This window comes from Aulonocara sp. 'chitande type north' Nkhata Bay, linkage group LG3 (genome assembly GCF_057382095.1).
Source record: "Aulonocara sp. 'chitande type north' Nkhata Bay isolate Kocher_YH1m ecotype deep benthic linkage group LG3, A_spYH_male_GT1.1, whole genome shotgun sequence".
NCBI lineage: Eukaryota > Metazoa > Chordata > Actinopteri > Cichliformes > Cichlidae > Aulonocara > Aulonocara sp. 'chitande type north' Nkhata Bay.
The window spans coordinates 11,416,591-11,427,649 of record NC_141346.1 but is presented as its reverse complement, the minus strand read 5'-3'; the positions used below and the strand labels follow the sequence as shown (position 1 = coordinate 11,427,649).

General features: G+C 42.1%; 1 protein-coding gene across 3 annotated transcripts; it reads right to left on the bottom strand.

Annotated features, from left to right (window-relative positions):
* Positions 1-2,314: 2,314 nt before the first annotated feature.
* On the bottom strand, positions 2,315-8,231 carry LOC147333952 (uncharacterized). Of its 3 annotated transcripts, XM_086286644.1 has the most exons (6): positions 8,024-8,231; positions 7,113-7,448; positions 5,974-6,159; positions 5,766-5,861; positions 4,725-4,809; positions 2,315-3,060 (listed from the first exon to the last, which is right to left on the bottom strand). In XM_086286644.1, exons 1-6 carry the CDS (start codon positions 8,085-8,087, stop codon positions 3,054-3,056), a joined length of 774 nt encoding a protein of 257 aa, XP_086142770.1. In that variant the 5' UTR covers positions 8,088-8,231; the 3' UTR covers positions 2,315-3,053. The 3 variants fall into 3 exon arrangements, with proteins under 3 accessions (XP_086142770.1, XP_086142768.1, XP_086142769.1); XM_086286642.1 differs by lacking the exon at positions 2,315-3,060 and having other exon boundaries at positions 3,159-4,809; XM_086286643.1 differs by lacking the exon at positions 2,315-3,060 and having other exon boundaries at positions 3,159-4,809; positions 5,766-5,858.
* Positions 8,232-11,059: the final 2,828 nt, after the last annotated feature.

Genomic DNA, 11,059 nt, shown 5'->3' with positions numbered 1-11,059 from the left:
TCTGTTTGCATTCGTCATGGACTCTTACAGTTTAAAGTTCTACATAGACTCCATTTATCAAAGTTGAAACTGTCAAAAATGTTCCCCAACGTAAACTCGTCCTGCAAAAGATGTAAACAGCAACCTGCTTCACTGGCACATATGTTTTGGACTTGTCCCTGTATAACAACATATTGGAATAATGTCTTTCATATCTTGTCTAAAATTCTAAAAAAACCACTTAAGCCAGACCCAATCTGTGCTTTATTTGGAGTGAAGCCGGTTGTTGTAGACCTATCAGCCACCCAAAATAATGTGATACGTTTTGTGACGCTGCTGGCACGCCGTTTGATTCTATTAAACTGGAAACAAAAGGTGCTTCCTACCACATCAGCGTTAATACAAGATGTATTGAGACACTTGCAGCTGGAAAGAATTAAACTCCTACTAAAGGGGAGGTTGGAGGAATTCCATTCAACCTGGCAACCTTTTATAGATTTCTTCAATACTGTACAGATATAAATGGTCACTGAGCCTTATTGGTAGTTCGATAAATAGCATCCTCTGTCCAACGTTGTTTGTTGTTGCCTTTTTTGTTGTTGTTGTTGTTGTTTTGTTTTTACTTTGTTTTTTCCTATTGTATATATGCAATCATTTATATTTGAATCTTAGTAGCCTTTATGATAAAGAACACTGGAAAACCAAATAAAGAGATTTGAGAAAAAAATAAATAAATAAATAAATAAATATTGAAATATCTTTTGAATTAGTTAAATGTCAGAATAAAGAGAGACAGAGCTATTTTTATCACTTTCATCATATTTAGGAGTACATATACACTAAGTTTATTGTTAATTAATAAGAAAACTGCAGACGATTCCATTCTGAGCTGAAGAAGCTTCTGATAGGTTAGTAGAGTCCATGTGAGTAAACTGGTGGCACAGCTGTGGATGCATATAAGGCAAAACACAGAGCCTGTTTCTTTGACATGGGAACATCAAGAGATGTCAACCAAAACACCAGGAAAAGAATTGTGGAGCTCCATAAGTGTGGCTCAAGTTTGAATACAATTTGGTGCCATTTACAATTAAGAAATACAGATAGTTTCTCTCTTTACTCTTAAAGTTAACAAATATTGTTATTGATAAATAATATATTTATCAATCAAAAAAAATAAACATTTAGTCTGATTTGATGTTACAATTAAAAAGTGTTTGTTTTTATCTGAAGAGTTTGTAAATATCTGGTTTCAACTGTATATTTGATGATTGTCAGCACAAAGAGGGAGAGAGAGGAACAGAACAGAGATGAACAAGAGCAGGTGAGACACACATGTTAGTCAAATGGTTGTTTACCAAAAGTATCACTGTATCACAGGTACTCATGTTTCTTTTTAGGTTTGCTTTTTTTCAAATTCTGTATTTATTAAGTTATGCAGGCTTGTTTGCACAACAAGGCTAAATAATTATATAAAATTTTCCATCCATCCATCTTCATCCGTTTTATCCGGGGCCGGGTCGCGGGGGCAGCAGCCTAAGCAAAGAGGCCCAGACCTCCCTCTCCCCAGCCACCTCCTCCAGCTTATCCGGGGGAACACCAAGGCGTTCCCAGGCCAGCTGAGAGAGCTTCTTCAGTTCTAAGGTCAAATGGTGGAGAGTCCCAGATATAAACCTAGTGGGAGTAACCCCCCACAGAGGGACAAAAGGACCCCCTGATGATCCTCTAATCACCTGAGCCAAGGTGTGAAATTGGGTGTGGGACCCAATCAGCCAGAGTTTCGGGTGTGTTCATTGTGAAACCTGGCCCCACCTTGTCATGTGAATTCCTGAGGTCAGATGGCCCAGGATGTGAGTGGGCGTTAAGGCTTACCTCATGGGCCTACAGTTCACTCTAATCACAGATCACGCACCGCTGGCAGGGCCTCCTTCTGCTGGGGATCTTCAGCTGGAAAAAAAGGAGGAGGTGTAGCGGTAGACTACTGTTCCCATAAGGCTGTGTGTGGGGGGAGCTTCCGGGTTACGAGTAAAGGTGGAAAACATCACCCGAACACGCTGCGTCCAGTGTCATCATTTATACGACAGTGTCTTATAATGAGAGGCTGCTTGTGCTTGTTACATACACACATTTAGTGTGTGTGTGTTCTCACTATGTGTAATGGTGGTCAGTAATAAACAAGTCCTCAGCAAGGAACAAGTGCCTCTTTAATGAATGCAGCACATAAAGGTACATAGCAAATTTAGCAAGTTCGCTAACCAAACTCTATTTTTCTCCGACAGCATTTTTCTCCACTTTTTTATGACACCACCCTTGCAATATGGTGTATAACATTACAGGACACAACACTATAATTGACTGCTGTAGAAGTGAACAGGTGTACTTTGACCTTTAACCTCACTGCTCAACATCATCATTTTAGAGTGGAGCAGAGCTGACCTGGGAGTTGAATATGTTCTTGTTTACTGGGATGAGCACTTTGATCTGGAAGTGTAGCATCCATCTTTTAAGAACCGGTGTTCTGAGAAACTGTCGTACTTTGGCAAATCGTCCTACCCGTATTATAATTTGACAGTGACTTCTGACTGAACCTACCCCTAACCATAACAAATATTCACAGTGGGTGAAAAAAAATGAAGTAAATTTGGGTTTTGTGTTGTGCACATGTGCAGCGTATGTGTAGAAACAATGGGTAAGATGGTTTGTGAGGGAGTATGGATTCCCAGAACACCGGGTTGGATCTTCAGGACAGACAGATGAAAGATGGAGACGTGTCTTTGATTCTGAAGGATGTGACGATTAAAATCAGAGACCAAACGTTTATTAATCCTGCAGAGAAACTGCTGTAGGAACAAAAGACAACAAACATCAAGTCAATGAACTGATTTACAGTAAGTAGTTCTGGGTCATCAGAGTCTAATTCAGTGATAAAAAGACATGAAACATATAAAAATCTGTAACATGTGGATGTCCTCTGGTCTGAGGTGCTGGGGGGACCAGTTAGGCAGACCAGCAGCTGGACGTCAGTGGTTGGACTGGTGGACTACTTCAGTGAAGAGTAGACGACGTCTGGCTCTGGTTTAAAGTCTGAACACAAACACACACGGTTCAAACAACAGGAAACATGATTACAAGCTTTGTAGTTCAATCAAGACCTCCAATCTCCACCTCTCTGCATCACACACAGTCCCAGTTCAGACTTTACTGGGAACCAGCTCAGACACAAACCACAGAGCTTCCATACTGCTTACACTTTAATTGCATGTTGAAATCTCATTGGGTGTGATTCAGAGTTCAGAGAGCTTTGCCTGCACTGGTGCTTTAATTTGAAAATCGACTGAATTTTCTATAAACGATTCTATAAATATAACATCCAGAGGTGGTCTGTTGGATTTAGGTCAGGTGAGCAATGTGGGCCAGTCAGTGGTATCAGTTCCTTCATTCTCTTAGATTTAGTGTTGCCACATGAAGAACCCAGGATCCACTGCACCAGAGTAGGGTCTGATAACGGGTCGAGGATTTCATTCTATTAGCAGTCAGAGTGTTGTTGCCAAGCCTGTAGAGGTCTGTGCTTCCCTCCATGGTTAAGGGTCAGTACCATCACTGACCTACCACCAAACTAGTCATAATGTTAAAGGCAGCGTAAAGTTCTCAAAGTCTTCTTCAGACCTGTGCTCAGCTTGAACCTGCTGCCAAGCAGGGCGGCTAAAGTGGACCTGCCAATTCTGGTATTCTGTGGCAAATGCAAATCGAGCTCCACTGTGCCAGGCAGTGAGCACAGGGCCCACTAGAGGACATCGGCTCTCAGGCACCCCCTCATTAAGTTGGTTTCTGGCTTTTTGGTCAGAGACATTCACACCAGTGACCTGCTAGAGGTCATTTTGTTCCTCTGGCAGTGCTCATCCTGTCCCTCCTTGCACAATTGAACAGATACTGGTCCTGCTTATGGGCGAAAGACCTTTTACAACCCTGTCCAGCTCTGATAGTGTTACTGCATGTCTCCTGAAATCTCCTCCATGTTCAGACTGTGCTGGCAAACAGAACAGACCTTGTGGCAGTCGAACGATCTGTGTAACCTCGGTAAGGTCCAGGTGTTGCCTCATCCTACCATTTCTGACTCCGACCCTAGCCAAATGCAAAACTAGTGAAAAAAAAGTCAGAAAACACAACAAGGGAAACATGTCAGTCGCCTCCAGCTGTAAAACCATTCGTGTTTTGAGGGTTTTTCTACTGTTGTCCCTAAAGTGCATCTGTTGAGATGAAACTGATTTACAACTTTCTCTGCTTATTGACTATCTAAGATTGTGCACTTGAATTGGGAATAGTGAGATGAAAGAATTCACTTGAATAAAATCTGCTGACTTTAAGCATTGTGTCCAGATAAGTAGGAAGACCACACTATAACTGACAGTCTGTTCCATATCTCTTTAAAGGAACAGGTCAACTGTAAAAGAAACCTTTTTTTTCCTGATAGAAAGATGAGAAGTTTGATATCTTTCACAAGTCTGAGCCCTGAGTTTAAGTATTTGATGGAAAAATGCTAGAAGAATTATGCAATAGTTGATTTTCAGTAAGTCTGTTATGCTGTTCACAGATTCTGTGTATACTGTTACTCCTCTTTCAGTCAGTCTCCGTTTGTCCTTTTTTTTCCTACTGTGTTGACAGATTATCTTAGCTTAGCATGATGGCTGTAAACAAGGTGAGCAGCGAGCTCGTCTCTGTCCACAGTCAAAGATAAAGAGCAGCTGTACCTGGGCCTCCTTGTTCTGATGGTTGTTTGTCCATAACGGACGTCTTCAGTTCTCACTGCTGAGTAGATCACAGCTGAATCAGTCTCTGTACAATAAACACATTAAAATTACTGCAACAGTGCTGTGATATTATTACACTACAGCGATGGAGACATTTCATTCTGTTCTTTTATACTTTTTAAAAACATTAAATGGTGTGTTTTTATAAACTGCAGCAGCTTTTCACAGTTTATATTATTAATCTTAACATCTCTGCTGTGAAACAGACTGAGCATAAAGAAATCAGGAAGTTTCTGAGAAAAAGAAGAAGGGCGGCCACAGATCTGCAGACTGATGCACTTTTACCACAGAGCATGAAGGAAACATGCATGACCAGTGTTATCAGCCAAACCCAAACACACTGCAGCAAGAAGCTCCATCAGTGTCACACTAACTCGAGTCAAAAAGAAGCAGCACAAGTTTAAAAGAATAAAAAGTCACTGATGGATATAAAGGACATTTTATCTGTTCAGTCTCTTCATATGTCTCATGTTCACATGTTCCATATCTTAACTGTGTGTAGCAACAACAGATAACACACATGTGTGGGCCTCATCTGAGCTCTGACACATGTAGCTCAGTGACAGCACTGTCTCTCATGTGACTCTGACCTTTGACCTGTGTATTTATTATCTTTACCCAAATAATTGGAGCAGAACTTAAAATCTATAAGCTGTAAAAACTTTATATTTGAAGACTGAAAGAGACCCAGGAAGTGGTCACAGGACGAGGGTGACAGACTGTCTGAAGCAGTTAGAACAAGACAAGGCTGTTGGACCAGGTGTGCTTGCTTTTGAAACTGTGTCTTAATTCCACCTGTTTCATATACAAGGGTCAGTTCTACAGGCAGGAACATGGGTGTGCCGTGGGCTCCCCAGTTTCACCCACTGTGGGTAACTTGTATGTGGAAGACGTGGAAAAGAGGGCTTTGCTATCCTACCCTGAAACACCACCAAGTCATTGGTTCAGGTATGTGGATGACACCTGGGTGAACACACAAACCTCCATCTCTGGTTTCTTTGATTGGAGGTTGTTGAGGATTTGATGATTTCACAACACTGTATGTGATGTCACTGGTGATGTCATCTTCTCCATCTGCTGAAATGAGTTAAAGTAAACACTTTTATGATTTAAGAATCTAAATGGACCAAATTATGATGACAGAATGGAAACAAAATACCACGATGAATAAGAATGAATATGTACAAACCTTCAAGTTTCCTGTGAACACATCGTCTCACCAGCAGAACCAGTAACACCAGTAGAACCACAACATAGACTGACCCAATGAGCAACAGCACAGAGAGAAGAGGAGGAGAGAGTGATGGAGGAAGAGTGATGGAGGTAGAACCAGGAAGAGGTGTGGATGTAGGTGGAGGTGTGGTGGTGTGTTTCTCTGAAATAAAGCAAACACAGTCATTAAGTTGTCGTCACATTGTGATGTTGAAACCTGCAGAAACAGATGAGTGTGTCACCTGTGACAGTGATCCAGCTGTTAGTGAGGGGAGGGGCTGTGTGTCTCAGCTGGAGGAGCCAAAGATGACATGATGGTATCCACATTGTTGCAAATGAGGATCTGATTATATATTCATTTAATATTGATTTCTTTTGAGAACCAGTGTGACTCTGTTTCTATTTTCAGTGACTAACAGAAAGCATGAGTTTAAGCCTGAGTGTAAATGTGATCAGATGAAGTGTGAGGTTGTGAGAAAGTCTCTGACTGCATTCATAGATGTGTCCTTTCAGCTGCTCGCTCTGATACAACCTTTGGTCTCTAAGAAGAGGCTTCAGGGAGATGTTTGCTACGTTGGACTGTAGGACCATCAGAAATGTGTGCAGTAACAAAACAGGCAGCACTGAAAGCAGCTCTAAGTGTTTGTGTTGTTCAATGATTTGTGCACAACAACAACAATGGGACCTCTCTCATCCATCAGTCACCATGTGGACATTTTTCTGACACACTTTGAAGCTGATGGACGTTTTGTGTCTGCACTAAGTACGTTTTCAGCAGCTATGGCACCGGCAGGATTCACTTTCACAGACTCACAACCACCAGCTCCACCCCTCCCCTCCCCCTCCAGCTGTAGGCTTTATCATTGAGTTTCCCCACACATGTTTACAGACGAGTTAGAGAGCAAGAGAAGAAGAGACGGATTCATAAATGTCTTTGTTTCTGCTCTAACCAAACAATGCTGCTCTACAACTCTAGACTACCCGCCACAAAGACAACAGCTGGAAACATCTGTCTACCTCTGACATCCACCAGCTCATCCATACAACAAACACACATCAACAACCAGGAAGCAGCTTCACCTCTGATCACACACACACTCAACTCTACTCACTCACCTGGAGGATCAACATGAAGATAGATGATGCTGATGGACATCCATCGCCATGTATCTTCCATGAACACACGACACTCGTATGTTCCAGTGTCATTAATCGTCACATCCTTCAGAATCAAAGACACGTCTCCATCCTTCATCTGTCTGTCCTGCAGATCCACACGGTTCTTAAAAGATGGATGCTGGTAAAATGGATCAAAGTGACCATCCCAGTGCAAAATGACAACTTCTGACTGCAGGTAAACTTTTGTCCACTTTAAAAATTTGATGTTGTTGTTTGGAGCTCGACATGTCAGAGTGACGTCCTGTCCAGACTCAGCTGTGATGTTTTTCTGGTCTGAAAGAGGAAACAACACAGAGCAGAGAGGTTAAAGGTCAAAGTACAATTATGATCAGAATGATTGACTTTAAATATTTTGTTTATTTCCTTTGACATTTGAGTTTTTAGTCATGTTGGATTTAATGAACCTCTGAACATCCAGCAGGTCACCAGTGACCCACTGAGGGGGAATTTTAGCCTCATGCTAAACATGCAAAGTGTCAGAAACTACAAGATGTTAGCTTCCACAGAACAACAACATGTGCTGATAATAAGTGAACATAATGTGTGAGAGAAAGCAGCCTCTCATTATAAGACACTGTGAGTCTCTGCATGCTGCCTTTATGGAGCTACAGCTGTTTGTATACACTGAACAAAAAGCTTTGTAGCTGCATCCTGACTCCTGACACTACAACACACCACACTGACACACACATTACACTTCTTTGTCTCTGTCACAGCTGGATTACAGATGTTAAGTGTCCACCCAGCCTGGTGTCTCCTTCACACACAGACAAACTGAATCCAGATGAAAATAATCCTCCTGTACTTCTTGTTATCTCAGAGAGAACCTCAGTTTAGTTCAATCTCACCTGCAGAGACGAAGACAAGGACAAACAGCAAAGTGCAGCAGAGCAGCGCAGTGCCAGCAGCCATCTCTGTGTCAGTATTTGTGCTGATCCGACTCTTAGTTTGTTCTAAATGTCTGAGTCTCACGCTGTTTTCAGTCAATAACAGAGCCTGACTTTATATACTGACTACATCAGATCTGACTTTCAGAAGCTCACTCGGACTCTGCGCTGTTTGTGGTGCATTCAAGAACCTCGGGAGTCCGAGCAGCGGCTGACGTCACTCCGTGGTTGAGCGCGTTTCAGCAGTAAAGTTGAAAACAGGGGTGTTTGCTCGTTATCAGGATCAGGGGTCACTAACAGGCGGACCGGGGTCCGAGTCCGGACCCAGTCGCCATCCTATATGGACCCGGACCTATAGTTAACAAAATATTAAATTATATTTAATTTTGACGGGGCGATTTAATTTTAAGCGGTAACCTTACATTGTATTAGACCAGGGAACATACAAACCAATTGTGTGCGAGTTAAGCCACCCACGTGACACTACTTAGCCAATCACATCTGCACATTCAAGGCGATCGCAACGCTGAGTTCAGACAGAGGAAAGAGACGGTGAGAGGCCAATGACAAGCGAGACGATTAACGATACAGGGAGACAAGACGTGAGTGGGAGTCACAAGAGGTAAAACAACTATGGCGCTTTCAAAAAAGAGAAAAGTAGACACCGAAAATAGAACTTTCAAGACTGAATGCCATCCATCCGCTTCCCCTTTTCAGGGTCGCGGGGGGCGCTGGAGCCTATCCCAGCTGTCATAGGGCGAGAGGCGGGGTACGCATATATGTTCATTCTTCCGGCCGCAAGCAGCAAACCAGTGTGTCTCATATGTTCAGAAACAGTGGCACTGATTAAAAGTGGCAATGTCAAACGCCACTATGAGACAAAGCACAAAGCCTTTGAACAATCATACCCACCCAAGTCTGAACTCAGGTCCCAGAAAATTAGCAGTCTCAGAGCCCACTATGATCAATCCACAAGGATCTTAACCAGTTCTTTCACCGCCCAACAACGTGCTCATGAATGTTCCCTCAGAGTTGCTTGGATTTTAGGTCAACACAAAAAGCCCTTTGCAGATGCAGGTGTTGTCACAGAGTGCATGAGTGCAGTAGCAGAAACATTACTTGAGGGTAAACAAAAAGAAGAGCTTTGTGACAAAATAAAGAAAATACCTATGTCAGCATCAACAGCCACAAAGAGAAGTGAAATATTAGCTCAGGATGTGCTGTCCCAGCTGGAAGAAGCTATTCATAAGACACCATGTGTAGGCTTGGCTGTAGATGAGTCCACTGATGTGTCGGACAATGCTCAGCTGTTAGTTTATGTAAGGTTCTTCAACAATGATAAGAAAGAGTTCTGTGAAGACCTGCTAGGTGTAACTTCCCTTCACAGCACTACAAGAGGAGAGGATATTTACCTGGCCATTAAGGAAATGTTAACAAAGCGAGGAATAGAGCCAAACCAAGTGGTTTCAATAACCACAGATGGAGCCCCTGCTATGATGGGGAGAGAGAAAGGAGCTGTAGCAAGAATGAAAGAGGACAAGAGAGCTTTCTTGGAAGAGCTGGAAAGTCAAAAAGCAACAAACTTTTCTCTCTTTTTAAATGATGGGAAAAACATGGATATTGTGGCCTTTTTGGTTGATATCACTTCACACCTGAATGAACTGAATTTGAAGCTGCAGGGGAAGGACAATTCAATTTGTGAACTGATGACAGCTGTCCGCTGCTTTCAGAGGAAACTTGAAGTGTTCAAAGAAGACCTGCAAGGAGACTATGCTCACTTCCCAACAGTGAAGGAACAGGTTCAGGGACAGAGAGATGTGTCCTCTTTTGTTGACTTTGTTGATAAGCTGATTGAAAACTTCAGCAAACGTTTTGATAGCTTCAGCTTTGGACAGCAGCTCACCATGTTCATAAAGAACCCATTTGCCATCACTGATGTCAGAGGGTTCTCAAAGGAAGTCACACAGCACTTCAAGTGGGCAAATGCTGGGCCTCTTCAAATGCAGCTGATTGATCTCCAAGCAGATGTGGCCCTGAAAGAGCAGTTTGGAAGAACTGAACCTGCCACTTTCTGGCCCCAAATGGTCTCTGAGACAGCTTTCCCAAATCTGAGGAAAGTAGCCCTGTACATCTTGACCATGTTTGGCTCCACATACAGCTGTGAGGCAGCTTTCTCCACAATGAACATAATAAAAACTAAATATCGTTCCAGGCTCACCAATGAGCACCTACACATGTGTATGAGAATGGCCCTGACACCATTCCAGCCCAAATTTAAAATCCTAGTAGAGCAAACTAAAGCTCAATTCTCTCACTGAACAACAGAAAGTGGGGAAGTGGAATATAAGGGGGTGAAAGAAAGAGAAACTGTAAAATTATTAAAATGTTTTGATGTTATCTGTTGAAACTGTATTGAGACTGTTAAGTCGAGATGTAAAATGTAAAGAAAAAGGGAAACTTTTTTTCTGAAATTAAGCACTTTGTTTTAAGATGCACAATTTAGCCATTTTATTTATTTTCTCTAATTCATTTTAAACAGCAGCCCTATATCTAATGTAGGCCTACTGTGTGTTTCAGCGTTAACAATAAATTTTGTTGAAATGTTTTTAACTTGTATTTTCATTGATTTGACAGTCTATTGTTCATACGTTCAGATATAAATTTAAAAAAAAAAAAGGTTGCTTCTCTATCACAATCATAACGTAAGTTAGACATTATGATGTCCTGGACCTCTGCTTGAGAAGATTTTCTCCAACTGGACCTCCTCAAATTTTAGTTTAATACCCCTGGTTTAGAGGCTTTCATGAATCAGTAGAAATCAGACGTACAGCTTGTTGTTGTGCTGAAAGCTCCTGCAGCACATTCATCGACAGAGTCTGCTCACTGCTCCGTCTGTGGCTTTTTCAGCGAGTCACAGATACACAACACTGCTGCGCATTTTCAAAGACTCACACTTTCACCACTGTTCACGTTGTTACCAGGGTAACTGCTTTTTAC

Coding starts and splice junctions, on each gene's coding strand:
- LOC147333952 (XM_086286642.1), bottom strand. CDS start 8,087: ATGGCTGCTGGCACTGCGCTGCTCTGCTGCACTTTGCTGTTTGTCCTT. Junction 6,160..7,112: donor TCTTCATGTTGATCCTCCAG/GTGAGTGAGTAG, acceptor GCTTTATTTCAG/AGAAACACACCACCACACCT. Junction 4,810..5,765: donor CAAAGAAACCAGAGATGGAG/GTTTGTGTGTTC, acceptor TTTATTGTACAG/AGACTGATTCAGCTGTGATC.